This window comes from Saccopteryx leptura, chromosome 7 (assembly GCF_036850995.1).
Source record: "Saccopteryx leptura isolate mSacLep1 chromosome 7, mSacLep1_pri_phased_curated, whole genome shotgun sequence".
NCBI lineage: Eukaryota > Metazoa > Chordata > Mammalia > Chiroptera > Emballonuridae > Saccopteryx > Saccopteryx leptura.
In genome coordinates this window covers 108,533,280-108,550,370 of record NC_089509.1, presented here as the reverse complement: position 1 = coordinate 108,550,370, position 17,091 = coordinate 108,533,280, and the positions used below count along the sequence as shown (strand labels likewise).

The following is a 17,091-nucleotide window of genomic DNA, read 5'->3' as shown; positions in this document are numbered from 1 at the left end:
TATTCATCAGACATTTTTTAATGGCCTTCTAAGTGACATTGAAGAAAATGTACCATCCCTTAAGTATCTCATAGTCTAGTAAAAAAGATGCACAAACATATTATGAAGAAGTATGGGCATGTAGTGATGCATATAACCCGAGTATTATGAAACAGCTGAACAGGAGTCATTAGCTTTGCTTGAGGTCAGAAAAGGATCCCTGGAGAACGGACACCTGAGCGGTGTTCAGAGGCTACGCGAAGAATCAGATGAAGAAGCAGCTGAAGAGGGGGCTTAAAGAAGACCTGGGAGAGTGGGGAGCAGTGACAGGGGTCCAGATTTACCATTGGTTTAATGACAGGGAATAAATGCAAAATAGGTAGTGGTAAGTGAAAAATGAAGATAAAGTAGGCATGGGCTAGATCTTAAAGTGTTATGATCCCTTTTAAAGTACGTAGGCCACAGCCCTGTCATTAATGAAAGATGGGTTTGGCCAGGGGCATGATGCTCACATGCTTATTTTAATGGTAATTTTGAGGAAGAATGATTCCAAGAAGATGTTAGAGTTCATGAGTTCATGGTGGTTGTAAGGCTCTTGTAGTGATCGAGAAAGTTTTAAAGCAATAGTATTCAGAATGAAAGAATGGGGCATATTTGGCCTGTAGTTAGTAGCACTTGAAAATGGATGAGAAGGGGTTGAGAGAGAGGAAAAAAGAAAAAGGTATGCTTCTATCTTGTTATAGCTAGGTGGTTGTATTGGTACTGCTGACTCTTAGATTCCAGGAGGATGATTTGGGTGGGTGGAGAGTGAGTTTACCATGGATTTTGGACATGCTAAGTTTAATCTTTGGAGCATTTGATTGGAGGTGTCCAGCAGACTGTTGAATAAAGTAGTTGTAGGCTTTAAGAGGAACACCTGGGCTGGGAATATAGATTTGGGAGCACTTAACATATACACCAGTAATTTATCTTCTTTGAGATGTGGGTCAGACTTCTTGGGAAATCTAAACTAGAATCCACCACCCAGAAAAGAAGTATATGCACATATTTGCAAAGTTTTGTATACAGCAGGTGTCCCCAAACTACAGCCTGGCCGCATGCGGCCCCCTGAGGCCGTTTATCTCCCCCCCCCCCCCCCCCCGCACTTCTGGAAGGGAAGGGGCACTTCTTTCATTGGTGGTCAATGAGAGGAGCACTGTATTGGCAGCCCTCCAACAGTCTGAGGGACAGTGAACTGGCCCCCTGTGTAAAAAGTTTGGGGACCCCTGGTATACAGTGTTAGGAGGGTCCAGAATTCCTTGCCAATCTAGTCTTGTAAATTATAGAACCGAAGATGTTTGTGTAGTAGTTGTAACCATGACTTAAAAGGCATCGGGACACAGTGCAGAGCAAAAAGAGCCAGGAAAGAACTCTCAGGATTAAAATGATTTAAATGCACTGGATGCACAGGAGACATGAAGTAGAGGAATACTATTTCTGAAAGAAGGCCACATTATACTAGCTTGCATTTATTTAGCATAGTTATACTCTTAAGGTACTTTTATTTTAACTTATATCTATTTATTTGCTAAGCTTGAAAAACTTTATTTTTTTCTGAGTTTGATGCCCATAGGTGAGAATTTAAGAGATTCTATCATTGAGCAGTTTTGTTAGTCAACATGAGGAATTATGCTGTGTCTTGGGCTGGGCTAAATTTATTATTGGTATTCTTGATCAATCTTCATAATAGTCCTTCAATATAGATACTGATATTAAACCCACTTTACATGTGAGGAAATAAAAGCTTAGAGAAATTAAATAATTAGTCCAAGGCGACATGGCTTTGAGTTAAAACAGCCATGTCACAAATCCAGGCCATTCAGAAAGCAAAACCTGTTTTCTCTACTAATGTACCATACTGTGTTTACCAAGATAATCAGTGACTGGCACTGTGATACTACTTGACCATGTCAGTGGTACAAAAGAGTGTGAGGCGAGTCCAGTAGTATGGACTAGCTATGGGGGTGAATGAGTTCTGAGTCTGGTTTTGTGATTTGGGTAAATCATTTTATCTCTGCCTGCTTTTCCTTTGCTTAAAAGTATTTGTACCTGAGCAATCACCAGAAGAAACACTGTGATCCTTCCAACTCTGCTTTATAAAGCATGAATGCAGAGGAAAAGACTAATATAATACAGTCTTGGATTATAAAACCACTTTTATTTATGTGAGAAAGTATTATAATGTGAGAGTACTTGTATAATATTTGAAGCCTCTTGGTTTCTATTTTAAAAATTCTTTAGTTTCTAATATAAAATTTAGTAATTTCTATTTTTGGTACATTTTCTAGCTTTCATGTTATAGAACTTGAAAAGATCATTTGAAGTTTTGCTAAACTTGGCAGTATAGTTATTTCTGGAGTTTATAGTTTACATACATTGTTCTTTCTTTTGATGTGTTTTAAATGTTCTTTCTTTTAAAAAGTTTTATCTTTTGATGCGAAAAATTGAACCAGTGCTTGTTTGATATCTTCTTCATTTTTGAATTTTTTGCCCTTCAAAAAATTATTCTGTAATTATTCTGAATATTCTGCTTTAGGTGTGTGTTATTTATCATTAAGGGATGGTGTCTTAGGCTGCTTTGTTATAACCTCTGCATATGCTGCCAGCAGACTAAGGCTACATTGCACATATAGTAGTCCCCCTTATACATGGGAAAAATTCCAGTATCCTCAGTGCATGCCTGAAATTGCGGTAGTATCAAGCAACAATAATAGAACAGGTATAACAATGTTATATAAGAAAAGTTATGTGATTGCAGTCTATTGTTTAAGGGGATCCCTTGCTAAACTAACCCTTGCTCAAGTCTTCATACAGGCTCAGTGCTTTCTTGCTGTCATTCAGAACACGTTTTTTATTTATGCCTCCCGCCCACAAATTGAATGCCTTTCCCATTTAACTAAGCACTTATCATGCACCTGGCTATAACTTTTGCTTAACTAGCACAAATTTATTTTTCCTTTCTGACAATGTCAAGGACAGAAGAATCATTTTTACTATACATCTTCACCACCTCAACATACAAATATTTTTTTGTTATTAAGTTGAGAACTTGAACATTTTCACTTGAAGGAAGCACTTTATAGCTTCTCTTTGGCATATCCAGACTGCCAGCATCACTGCTCTTGCACTTTGGGGCCAGTATTAAATAAAATAAGGGTTACTTGTACACAAGCACTGTGAGACAGCTATCTGATAACCAAGATAGCTGCCAAGTGACCGATGGGCAAGAAACATAGAGTGTGGACATGGTGGAAAAGGGATGATTCGCATGCTGGGATGGACAGGGCAGGATGGTGCAAGATTTCATCATGCTATTCAAAAGGCGTGTAACTTAAAATTAAGAATTGTTTATTTCTGGAATTTTGTATTTATTGTTTTCAGGCCACGGTTGACTGGGTAACTGGAACCACAGAAGGCAAAATTGTGGATAAAGGAGACTATCATACATAGAGTGTTGAGGCCATTATTATCACATGGGCTTGTATCATTTATTTGTGAAAAGTTATAAATAGTTACATCTTATTTATAATATATACGGTCTACCGGAAAGTTCTGTCCGTTTTTGGACTAAAACAAAATATAAATTTTTACTGTCAATAAACTTTATTAAATAATATAATTTCCATTATTACTAATGATTTCTTGCCAGCATGAGGGCAATTTGTATATCCCATTTTTGAAAAATGTTTTATCTTTTGATGCGAAAAATTGAACCAGTGCTTGTTTGATATCTTCTTCATTTTTGAATTTTTTGCCCTTCAAAAAATTTTGTAAGGACAAAAACAAGTGCTAGCCCTGGCCGGTTGGCTCAGCGGTAGAGCGTCGGCCTAGCGTGCAGAGGACCCGGGTTCGATTCCCGGCCAGGGCACACAGGAGAAGCGCCCATTTGCTTCTCCACCCCTCCGCCGCACCTTCCTCTCTGTCTCTCTCTTCCCCTCCCGCAGCCAAGGCTCCATTGGAGCAAAGATGGCCCGGGCGCTGGGGATGGCTCCTTGGCCTCTGCCCCAGGCGCTAGAGTGGCTCTGGTCGCAATATGGCGACGCCCAGGATGGGCAGAGCATCGCCCCCTGGTGGGCAGAGCGACGCCCCCTGGTGGGCGTGCCGGGTGGATCCCGGTCGGGCGCATGCGGGAGTCTGTCTGACTGTCTCTCCCCGTTTCCAGCTTCAGAAAAATGAAAAAAAACAAAACAAAACAAAAAAAAACAAGTGCTAGTCAGAGGGTGCTAAGTCCGGGGAATATGGTGGATGTGACAGAATTTCCCAGCCTAGTTCTGCAATTTTTTGACGAGTCTCCAAAGCAGCATGTGGCCTGACATTATCATGATGCAGTATGATGTTCTTCCTATTGAACATTGCTGGCCTCTTTTCTTGGACTGCTGTCTTTAAATTATCCAGTTGCTGACAATACTTCTCCGAATTGAGCTTTTAGTTCGGTTTTAAAAGCTCATAATGTATTGGTCCTCGAATGCCCTACCATATACACAATATTCTCTTATTCAGAGTCAAATTTGTTTTAGAGGTGGAAGGGCTAGGTTTTCTGGGTTCACAATATGCCCTTTTCCTTACGATGTTTTCGTAGGTAATCCACTTTTCATCCCCAGTTATCATCCGGTTCAAGAAGGGCTCGATTTTGTTCCGAGCAAGCAGAGATGTGCATATGACGACTCGATCATCCAAATTCTTCCGACTTAATTCATGTGACACCCATCTTGAATATTTCCACACCAATCCTATCTTCAGAATATGGTCCGAAATGGTTTGCTGAGCTGAATTAAGCCTTTCTGCGATCTCCGATGTTGTCAGAAAAGGATCTTACTCCAACATAGTCTTAACAATATCGTCATTGATCAAAGATGGTCACCCAGAACGTGGCTTATCAGAAAGGTCGAATTCACCTGTTTCGAATTTTTCGAACTATCTTTTGCATGTCCTATCAGAAACTGTACCTTCACCAAACACTTTAATAAATTTCTACATGCTTCTGTAGCATTTCTTCCTTGTTGAAATTCGTAAAAATTACAGTGGCATATATGAACTTTATCAGTAGCCATGGGTACACTATCGCTTCACACATAAGACTAACGTGAATCAACTTTGTTTTAGTTAATTTGCTATGTCAGTATGTATACATTAAGTGATAAAAATAGAGAGACACACATGCGCCAAATAAACGTGCTTATGTGTCGAACTTGTGATAGAAACGGACAGAACTTTCCGGTAGACCTGATATATATTTTTTAAGTGCTACAGAAAAAGATTAGAATAATAAGACTCAATTTGAATCCTCTGCCTTAAGAATCCTCTTGATTGATAGTTCAGCTGATATTTTATTTCTAGGGTGACTGAAAGAACCTACAGTATGTCCGTAAAGTCATGGTGCACTTTTGACCGGTCACAGGAAAGCAACAAAAGACGATAGAAATGTGAAATCTGCACCAAATAAAAGAAAAACTCTCCCAGTTTCATACCTATTTAGTGCAGTTCAATGTGGGCTCACACACAGATTTTTTAGGGCTCCTTAGGTGGCTATCCCCTATAGCCTCTACAGACTCGTCACTGACTGATGGCCTACCAGAACGGGGTTTCTCCACCAAACTGCCAGTTTCCTTCAACTGCTTATCCCACCGAGTAATGTTATTCCTATGTGGTGGCGCTTTGTTATAAACGCGCTGATATTCACTTTGCACTTTGGTCACAGATTCAAATTTAGCGAGCCACAGAACACACTGAACTTGCCTTTGTCTCGACCACATCTCGACTGGCATGGCCGTGGGCTGCTCCGCTGTATACATGGTGTTATGTCATCATCTGCACATGTGCATATGCTGCCACATCATCCTACAGAAACTGGGAGGGTTTTCCTTTTATTTGGTGCACATTTCACATTTCTTATCATCTTTTGATGCTTTCCTGTGACTGGTCGGTCAAAAGTGTACCATGACTTTACGGATACACTGTATTTTGCCTACTTACTTTTTTCTCTTTCACATTCATACCCACTAGACATGGCTTGGAGAAAGGTTTTTTGAACCACTTTATGGAGGTTGCATGATTGGCATACAAAAAAATGTACATATTTAATGTATGCAACTTGATGAGTTTGGAGGTGAGTCCTGTGAAACCGTCACTACAGTCTATACAGTAAGCGTATCCTTCACTTCCAAAGGTTTTTTTCTTGCTCTGTTAGGAGTGAATTCTCCTAACTTAGTGATTTCTGTCCAGTTCAGACCAGAAATGAATGCAGAACTTGTAAGATACAGAGCATAAAAAGAACTCCTTTGCTATGAATTAACAGGAAAGCATTCAGTCAACAAGTATAAGTGCCTGTTATATGCCAGGTATGATTTTAGTGGCTGAGAGATTCACCAGTGAAAAATATTCCTGCCTTCATGGAGCTGATATTTGGCTGGGATGGAGGGATGCCAAGAAAAGAAATAAGGAATGTGGGGTTGGAATTTGAGGGTCTCTAGTAAGAGGCATTGCTATTTTAAAAAGAGTGTGCAGGTAAAGCTTCATTTTAAGGTGACGGTTGAGCAGAGTTTTGAGGTTGACGAGTGAATAAACCGTGCAGCTATTTGGGATAAGAACCTTTCAGAGACAGTAGCAGATAGAAATATCTTAAAGCAAGCTTGATTGGCGTATTCCAAAGCAAGGAAGCTGGTGTGACTGGAGCAGAGTGAGCAAGGAGGACTAGCTAAAGTCCAAGATTATCAGGTGGAATAAGGTTTTTGTAGGCTAGTCTAAGGACTTCGACTTCAGTTCCAAGCAAAATGAGAAGTCACTTGAGGGTTGTGAAGAGATGAGTGACATGATTTGGTTTATGTTTTCAGAAGGTCAGTCTGGTTGCTTTGTAATAATAGGCCAAGAGCAGGAACAGACTAGTTCAGAGGCCGTAACAGTATTTGAGAGATGATGGTTTGGACAGGGCTAGTAGCAGTGCCAGTGGTGATTATGTCTTAGATTCTGGGTACATTTTGAGGGTAGAGGCAACAGAAATTCCTGTTGAATTATAAAGGAGGTAAGGGTGTAAAAAGGGTTACAAGCTCTTTGGCATTAGCAAATGGATTGGACATTTTCTCGGTTGGTGAAGACTGCATGAGAAGCGACTTAGGGGAGAAGACTAGGGTTTCTGTTTTAAACTTGATATCAAACATTCAAGTAGAATAGGAAACTGAATATATAGCTCTGAGATTAAGGGAGAGGGCCAATCAAATAGGATATATGCATTTTGAGGTTAAAGTCATGAGAATAGATGATGTCAGCTTTGCCTTTTTAAAGCAGTGTGGGTAAACAAAAGGTTCAGAAAGTGAGCTGTAAGGTTGGAGGTTGTGATGAGTAAAAAATACGGTAAGCGGACTGAAGAATAGGGGCCACTGGATAGAAGGCAAACCGAGAGATTGTAGTGCTTGGAAGGCAAGTGAGGAGTCTATTTCAAGTAGGAATGAACAGTTCTTTCAACTGCTGCCAGGTAGGTCAAGTAAGATAAGAACTGAGACTTTCATCATTAAATTTAGCAATGTGGAAGTCACTGGTGACCTCAGGAGTAGTCTCAGTGAAATGGTAGAGGTAGAAGCCTTACTAGAGGGGCTTTAAGATGTAATGGGAAAAATAGGACCTGGTGACAGTCAACATAGAGTTCTCCTCCTCCCCTGCCCTGCAATGTTGTGTTAGTGGTGAAGAAAGAAGTTAGGTGGCGCTTGAGAAATATGTGGAGTTGTGAGGAGTTATCTGTTTATAGATGGGAAACTGGTTATTTTGAATGCAGATGAAAATTATGTAGCAGAGAGGAAAAAGTTTGATGATGCTAGAAAGTAAAGTTGCTAAACGGGTCTTTGAATAGGTCTGTTGTGATAGAACTAGAGCAGTACTTGTTAAACTTCATCCCGTGTATTTTATCACCTAGGGTTCTTGTTAAAATGCAGGTTATGGTTTTGTGGGTCTGTGTTGCAGTCTGAAATAATCCATTTCTAACAGATTCCTAGAATTTACCTTTGTTTTGGGTCCCTGTGCTATCGTTTGAGTATAAGAATTTGGCGTTTGGGGCACAACTAGCAGATTATATTGGTATGCAACCAGTAGGTTAGTGGATATGGTGAGTTTGTGCAGCTTCTTTTCAGGTTGTTCCTTGTTTCCTCGGTGGAACAGAAAGTAAGTCATTATCTTAGTGTGAGGATGAAGGAGATAGTGTAAAATCTAGGAGAGTTGGGTCAGTAGATAGAAAAGTAGGATTGTAGGATTGTACGAAGGCCCCATTTGTGATTAGTGGTCATGAATTTAAACTGAGATAAATTGAGTATAGATGTATGTGTTAATTCTTCATTTGCTTTCTACCACTTGGGTGCAGGTGAAGTGTAAGTAGGCAGTTGAGGCTTAGAATGGCATGTACTTTGGAGGGAGGAAGAGAGGGCAAGTGACTTAAAAATGTTTAAAAGGTAGCTACACATGATGGACCGTGGAGTCTAATCTGGGAAAGGAGGAAGATGAGAGAATGGTAGGTTGGTAGGTTAAACAGAGAAAATGTGGCGGGTTTTTTGTTTTGTTTTGTTTTTGTTTGTTTTGTTTTTGATTGCAGGTCTTCTCCCAGTCTTTAATTTGCTAAGGAGCTCTATAAATCTTCAGGAGAGGAAATCTCTGAGCTTGTGTTGTACTAAATAAACTTAGGGGCAAGACGTCTTACACTTACGGCTAAAGCAAGTATTAACATCAAGGATTATGATTTTATTTAAAATTTTGTTTTTAAACATTTTTATTTACTCATTTTAGAGAAAGGGGAGAGAAAGAGAAGGGGGGAGGAGCAGGAAGCATCAACTCCCAAATGTACCTTGACCAGGCAAGCCCAGGGTTTTGAACCTGCTGCCTCAGCGTTCCAGGTTCATGCTTTATCCACTGCGCCACCACAGGTCAGGCTATGATTTTATTTCAAGTGGAGGGTTCTGCTGAAAATAAAAAGGGAGGGATGTCTTAAAAGAATTTTTAAAAAATTGTTTATCAACTTTAAAACTTTGAAAATGTATTTTTTCTGTTAAAACAGATTGTTAATATCCTTTTAAGTCATAGAGTTTTATTATAATAGTCATATAATAAAATATTTACTAAATGGACAAATACAGACAAATTTTCAACCATTGGTTTTTTTTTTTTGTTTTGTTTTTGTCTCTTTTTCTCTCTTGGATATTACAGATGACCATGGATGAAAAATATGTAAACAGCATTTGGGACCTTCTGAAAAATGCAATTCAAGAAATCCAGCGTAAGAATAACAGTGGTCTTAGTTTTGAGGAGCTCTATAGAAATGCATATACAATGGTTTTGCATAAACATGGAGAAAAGCTCTACACTGGACTAAGAGAAGTTGTTACCGAACATCTCATAAATAAGGTATCCAACTTTAAAGGACTGTTGCTAATTATATTGAAATTAGAAAATCCTTTATATCATATTTTACTTCAACTAGAAGTATTATTTTTAAAGGCTCCAGGAAGCCTATAGAAATACTAATTAATGACTGTATTACAAAACCTTCCTCAAAACTTATAATCAGCTAAATCAGAATTATTGATAATTAAAAGATAAAATTTGAGATCTATGACAAATATTCTCTAAGGAAGCAAACTTTAGTAATTTACAAATGTTTATTATTAATATGTTAATTATAGACCATTTTTTTAAATGCTTAATATTAGCTTTTTCTAGTTTCTCTGTATAGTTGAAAATATTAAAACTACATTGTTTAAGACATATTATCTAAGACTTTTCACCATTTAATGTTGACTTTATTAATTTTAACTGAGTTTTACTATAGAAATATGAATTTAAAGAATAGTGGTGGGCTGTTAATATTACAAAATGGTTCTTTGGTTCCAAAAAGATGTATTTAGTTTTTAAGAACACGTTTTTATAGAGCAAACTCTTCCACTGCAAGTATGTCTTGCTTTAAGATTGTCAGATAAAATTTAAATACCACAGATAAATAAAAACTTCTCAGAGTTTTTGTGTGGTATTAGGGTATTTACTTTTTAAATTTTATTTTTGAAAAATGGAAAAGTTGCACCAACCAGCAGTACAGTGATCTCTTTTATTGTAGATTATCCAATTGTTAACATTTTGCCACATTTTTGCCAATCTTTTTATTGACACTTGTTATTACTATTATTGATACTGTTATTGCTGAACAATTAGAGAATAAGTTTTAGATATATTTACCCTCAAATACTTGGGAATGTTTCTCCTAAGAACAAGGAAATTCTACTTAACCAAAGAACAATGTTGAAAATCAGGCAGTTTAACATTAATATAATACTGTTATGTAATACAGTCCACATATGAATTCACCCTTGTTCTGTGTAGTAGTGATGTCCTTTATAGCAGTTTGTTTTCTGATCCAGGATCCAATCCAGGATCACACACACAATTCCTCAGCCTTTCTTTGTCTTTCAACACATTGACCTTTTTGAAGAGTATAGGTCAGTTGTTTTGTAGACTGTCCCTCAGTTTTTTGGTTTGTCTGATTGTTTCCTCATGACTAGTTTCAGGTTGTGCATTTTTGGCAGGAATAATACATAAGTGATGTTGTGTCCTCAGTGCATCACATCAGGAGGCACATGATGTCAGTTTATCCCATTATTGGTGATGTTAACTTTGATCAGTTGGTGTCCGCCAGATTTCTCCACTGTAAAGGTACCTTTTTTCCCTTTGTAATTCATAAGTAATTTGTTCAGATATATTTTGAGACTGTATAAATATCCTGTTCCCCAAGAAACTTTCATGTGATGGTTTTAGCATCCATTGATGATTCTTGCATGAATCATTATTATACTTTAGTGGTTACAGAATAGTTACTTTTTATGTCTATTTCTTGGCAAGTTCTTTCTCTTAAGTGGGATTATATGAGCCGTAGCTACTATCTCATAAAGCAGGTGATTGTGTTCTTCATGCAATTCAACAGGTTTTTGTTAAGTGCCTACCATGCACAACTTTCTAGGAAAACACGGGGCATACAGAGATGTGATACTATCCCTTCCTAGATTTGTTTTTACTCTGCTGTGAGAGATGATACACAGATAGATAACAGTGAGACATCATATAATTAAGTAAATAAGTTAGGCTAGGCTGTAAAACTTCATGAGAAAGGTTCAAATTGAACTTAATCAGAACAAATTTAGGATATAGGTGAATAATGCGGAAAGCATTCCAGGGATTGCATATATCACATGATTATACAGAAATGTACACGTAGGTGATAAGCGGATTTTGATTGAGGTGCATAATAATTTATAAGAATTAGATTATAGTGTTGCAAAAATGGTTTGGGAAGAAATTGAAGACCAAGTTCGGGATTTGGACTTAACAGTGAGGTTATTTGTTGTTTGTAAGTAGGTGATGGTGTGATGGCAGTTTAGGGAGATTAAGATGGAAGTGACAGACTTGTAGAGTTGGAAGGCTGTTTTCTAGACAAGAGAAAACTTAGAAAGATCTGAGGAAAGCATAGGCTGGAAAAGAATGAATGATGTCAGAAATTCTAAATTAAGACTAGATAGAATTTGGTTACTAGGGGAATGATGGTGCCCCCAATAGAAATATTGTGAACAGTGGAAGACTGATTGGGAATGAGTACAGGAAATGACTAATTTTGTTTTAGATTGTATTGGAATTTTTTTGTAGTTGGAAGACACCTTAGCAATTATTTTACATTTGAGGAAAATTGAGTGTGATATCGTAATAAGATGCTCAGGTAGAAATGTGTTTGAAGATACACAGGTTTAGAGCTTGGGCAGGAGCTCAACACTGAAGATCAAGATTTGGCAGTTGTTTGCATACATTGAAGAATAAGCATTAGAGTTCAGAGACCGAAAATCCCAGAGCTAAGGGATGAATCTTCAAAAGCAAACTGGTTAAATAGATATGGGAAAAGAAAGAAGACTCATTTAAGAAGTTTGGCATCAAAAGAAAGAAGAAAAAATAGAGTGGACAAATTTAGCTTAAAACCTGTGAAGGGAGAGAAGATTGCAGCAACTGAGATACCTTGGATGTGGAGTGAGTTGGGAACAATGAGGAAGTAAGTTAGAAGAGCGGCATGTTCTCATCTGCCGGAGTTCTGTACGGAATGATGGTAACAATCACAACTGACTCTTCATTACTATTTGCAGCTCCAGTTCTAATGCTTTTTACTAGTATTAGCTTAGGTAATGTCACAATAAGCGAGATACTGTTATTTCTGTTTCATAAGTGAAGGAACTGAGGCACAGAGAACTAATGACTTGCCCAGATGCATAGGAAGCAGCCCAGATGAAACATTCGGTGTGGCTTCAGGCTAATGCCTTGACTTCTCTGCCGATTGGCTCCTGAGGCATACGTAGTGAGTGACTCAAGATGCAAAGCTATGCTAGCCTACCGGGGGCAGGAGGGGCTTCAAGTTTACTGGCTCAGTGTTTGTAAAGCTGTAGTCCTTTACATTCAAAGTCTTAGTTTGTGTAATTAAAATGAAGGAATTGGCAGTAATATCTCTGAGATTCTTTAGTTCTAAAACTATTAATGAATCTAATAACTGAGCCTGAAAATGAGGTGAAGAGGTTGGGTTAGCCTTTGTGGAGAATATACTAAGGAATTGCCAAGTGAGGGAAAAGATGGCTCATTTGGAAATGGCCTGAATGTGTGATTTTATTTTTTATTAAGCTGTGCTATGTAAGTTGGGCACAGACGCAGAAAAAACATCTGTAGTCACTGTGCTGTGGTTGAGGACAGGGTCATCCAAAGTGAGGCGAGGGGAGGAGGCCAGAGAGTGAGGTCAGTGTTGAAGTGATTGAGTTCTGGACTGTGCATCATGGTTAGGTAGAAATTGAAGTCATGTTAATCAATAACTCCCATAGTAACTGGGAGAGCTTTAGCATATTTTCAGTTGCTTAAAGTGGTCCTCTATCTAGGTTAACTGTCATTTAAAAATATAGTCAATTCCCCAGTATATTCCAAAGAACATGTATTCAAGATGAATGTGCTAAAAGATTAAATATGTATATACTAAGTTTTTCTTTCTTTTATACAGGCATTAATGGTGTATCACTAGCATCCACAAATGTCTTTTAATTTTTTTCTTTCACAGACGCTCATTTGACCAGCTTAAACTGTCAATTTCTGACTAGGAAATGTACCAATTTAATCATATGTAATTCTTCATTTCATTTGAATTAAGTTTTTGAAATTCTGCTAGTATCTGTGATTTTTTTGTGTTTTCATTTATCTTACTTGATTTTTACTCTTACTTTATGAAAAATGTAATTATACATACTCCTGTATGGAGACACTGCCTAAAGAAGTCTATTAACTGACAGACAGGGCCATCGTGCAGTAGTCCAGAATATTTGTCCCCTGATGTAGGAAATTTCATGCTTGTTCTACTAAATGGGACTTTTAGGAATGGTTCTGATAAAGAACACATAAGTGTAGTTTGCATGAAACGAGCGTGGGCAGTCTCCTCACTCCACCTCTGACTGGAGAGGTAGGAATGGCTCGAGTTCGGCGGTGCCAGGCTAGCTGTCTCATGTCACCGCAGAGAGCCCCTGTGTGTGGGAAGCATTGCTACATGGTCTGTTCATCAACTGTTTTGTTCACTATGATTTTAGCAGTGAGCTGAACTGCCTAACATACATATATATTCACATATATGTGTATGTATACATTTTTTTAAAGCAGTGAACCTTTGCTTAAAGGTTCTACTGACTTGAATCTTTTAGGGTTATGGCATAGATAGCCTCAACCTGTCTTTTCACATTGGAGAACTGAAAGGAAATACAATTTTTATGTGAATCAGTAGAATAAGGCTGGTTCATTATATTTTATTGGTGCCCTAATTTGGAGATGAAAACAGTGAACATTTTGAGGAATAAACACTTCCAGTAAAGCCGAGTGGTACAGACCACCAGAGGGCATATGAAAGTGCGAATACTTCTTTGGGATGAGAGTGTCTGACTATTGACTTTGGAAATGAGTTCCCAAAATTGAAGCAGGTGTAGGAAATCTTAAATGCTAATTTCCCTTTCTTAGTAGAATTTTCTTTCTATCTCTAGAAGAAGGTTTCCTCTGAGGAAACTGAGACCCAAAGGAATCCAGTGAATTTCTCAAAACTGCAAAGCAAAATGATGGTATGATATGGCCTGTATATGACTTGCCATGAGAAAAATCTTGTCTTATTTTAGTAAATATGAAAACAGTTCAGAATTCACAGGGATTATTTTAAAAACATATTTTTCTAAATAAACTTTAAAAGCATGGTTATATTGGAAGGAAAATGTTCTGCCACCTTTCAGTTTTAAGAATTTTTAAATAATAGCTTATTTTGACAAAGCCTCAAATGTATTCTTGTAAGACTTACGACAGAATTCAACATTCAAAGGTAGTTACTATTGGCCAGGCTCTGACTGAGGTGTAAGAAATATGTTGGTAAATAGAATGCATCTGACCCCAGCGCTTACGGAATGGATAAACAAACTTTTAGTTACAAAATGTAATGAAGAAAACAGGATGCAGTAGCACAGAAAAATGGTGAGGGCAAGTACATAGACCAAGGAAGAGCTCTTTGAGGAAGGGATGATGTTTAAACTGGGACTTGAATAATACGGATGAAGGAGACTTCACTTGGGGCGGTGGGTGCATGATGCCGGCCGTGTGCAGGTGTTTGTTGAGCTGTACATTTGAAACTTGTATGAGTTTTGTGAACCAGTGTTGCCCCAATGAATTTAATTTTTAAAAAAGAGTAGTGCAAGTTGATGAGCTTCAAGCCATTTTAAAATCCTTGGTCGTTTCAAAGCCCTGTTATTAGAAATTGCCTCCCACCCCAACAAAACAGACAAAAAAATTTAAGAATGCTTTAATCTCTTTATAAGTGGTACAGTGAAACTTGGTTTAATTGGATATTATTTCCTAAAAATTGGAAACTATTAAATGGTTAAACGAACTTTTTATTTTCAGAAAAAGAACTGAGATAAATTTGAATGTCTGTATTCACTATATAAAGAAAAAAGGTGATCATGGGATGTGTGGACTGAAGAGCATCCCAGGCAGAGGGAATGCCGGTGAAACTTCTCGTTTCCTGTGAAGGACCAGTAGTCAGGATTTTTGGCTTTTTGAGCCGTGTGTTCTTTGTCAAGGCTCCGTAACTCCTATTGTAGCCCAGTAGCAGCGATAGGCCACACATAATGAGTGGCGGGGCAGTATCCCAAGGAAACTTCATTTTAAAAACACAGCAGGCCATGCTTAACTCATTTCTGGACTAGAGAAATTAAAAAAATAAGACCAAAACAACCTGTTGTGAATGGGAGATTAAGAATTGGCCGCGAGGAGGAGGAGTGGGACAAGATGAGTTTGGAGAGGGAAACAGAAGCCAGCTATGGCTGGTCTTGACCCCCAGATATAAGGGTTCATACTTAGTTATATGTGCAGTAGGGAGTCATCCAAGCGTTATAAAAAAGGCAGTGTTTTAGACACTACTCTGGTCTCTGTGGTAAATAATTAGTTAGATAGCTTAGAAGTTGGAGGACTCAAGAGTTGAAGTGAGGGGAACAGAAGAGTAATTCAATAGCTTCAAGTGAGTGATAGTGGAGATTTGCACTACTGTAGTGACAGTGGGGCTAGAGAAAAGTTTTCAGTTTTGAGATATGTTTCAGAAGTAGAAAGATTGTTGTGGGCAGACTGATTATCAAGAATGAAGAAGAGGGAAGAATCCAAGATGGTTTCTAGGTTTTGGACTCTTAGACAAATCAGTAATTCAGCTTATTATTTTAATAGATATGGGGTTTTAAAAAAAAGCCATTTGGGTAGGATATTTTAAAGGTGCCAGTACAATTGGGTGTGGTAATCTAGTTCTGAAAAGTTTGGGCTGGAAGTGTAAATTTGGGGATTATGAGCATACAGATGATACTTAAAGCCCTGGAAGTGGTCAAGCTCACAGAAAAGAAATGGGGGATCCAGATTGAACTCTGATGAATTCTAACATTTCAGGTAATTTGAGGATTGTGGTAGAGATTAAAAAATGGCTAGAGTGTTAGTGGTACTTCCAAGATGCAGTGCTGCCTGACCAGGCGGTGGCGCTGGGATAGAGCATCCGGCCTGGGACGCAGAGGACCCAGGTTCGAAACCCAGAGGTTATCAGCTTGAGTGCGGGCTAATCCCGCTTGAGCACTCACCAGCTTGAGTGTTGGGTCGCTGGCTTGAAGCCCAAGATTGCTGGCTCAGCTGTAGCCCCAACCCCCCCATCAAGACACATATGAGAAAGCAATGAACAACTAAGGTGCTGCAATAAAGAATTGATGCTTCTCATCTCTCTCCTTTCCTTTCTGTCTGTCCCTATCAGTCCCTTTCTTTGTCTCTGGCTAAAAAAATTCAGTGCTTACTTTAAATTATAAAATAACTTAATTTCAACACTTATCTGAGTTGTGGTTTTTCTCTGTGAGTGTGTGTGTGTGTCTAATGATAAAGGACAATTCAGAAATAGGGATAATCAGTTCTGTTACCTGTGAGTAGATTTAGCTAAGGGTTGGGTTATCTTTTTAGATTTTTTTCTGCAAATTTATTTAGGTATATAAATCTGTTTTATTGAGGTATATTGGACAGAATTTTAATATATTTACCATGTTTTGGTGTTGGGGGGGATTATCTCAGAAGATTCCTCTTTGGGGCTCAGACTTGACGGTCTCTAAGATCACAGTACATTAACCTAGGACTTGCCTTTTCTTCCTTTACCCACTGTGAGCACTCCATGTTTAGTAATAAATAACTTAGAGCAGCTGCAGTGGAAAAGTACTTGGTAGGAAGTAGGAAGAGCTGGACTTCAGGGCTAGTTCTGCCACCAACAGTCTTGAACAAATTATCTACTAGACTTTTCTGAACTTCAGATTATTAGTTTATAAAATGAGATTGGGATTGATTTTCTTAGCCTGAATGGACCTTAAAATTATATGATGATTATATATTTTGACAATTTTGGGTTATTAAGACTTAGGAGAATCATAGTTTTTACAGTTTACTTACCATTCTTCATTCCTATGCCATAATACATATTGAGAATAAAAATATTTACATTTT

At 38.1% G+C, this 17,091-nt stretch overlaps 1 protein-coding gene across 3 annotated transcripts in view; it reads left to right on the top strand.

The window, feature by feature from the left end:
* CUL3 (cullin 3) overlaps window positions 1–17,091 on the top strand; it is a 110,736-nt gene that overhangs the window by 16,357 nt on the left and 77,288 nt on the right. The window contains exons 1-2 of one of the 3 annotated variants that reach the window (XM_066344948.1): window positions 9,271–9,396; window positions 10,569–10,695. The exons of 1 other annotated variant lie outside the window; for it this stretch is intronic. In XM_066344948.1, coding sequence (XP_066201045.1) covers window positions 10,648–10,695 — 48 coding nt within the window. In that variant the 5' untranslated portion in view covers window positions 9,271–9,396; window positions 10,569–10,647. Of the gene's footprint in view, window positions 1–9,198; window positions 9,397–10,568; window positions 10,696–17,091 lie in introns of those variants that run through there. One more of the 3 variants, XM_066344945.1, reaches the window with a different exon arrangement.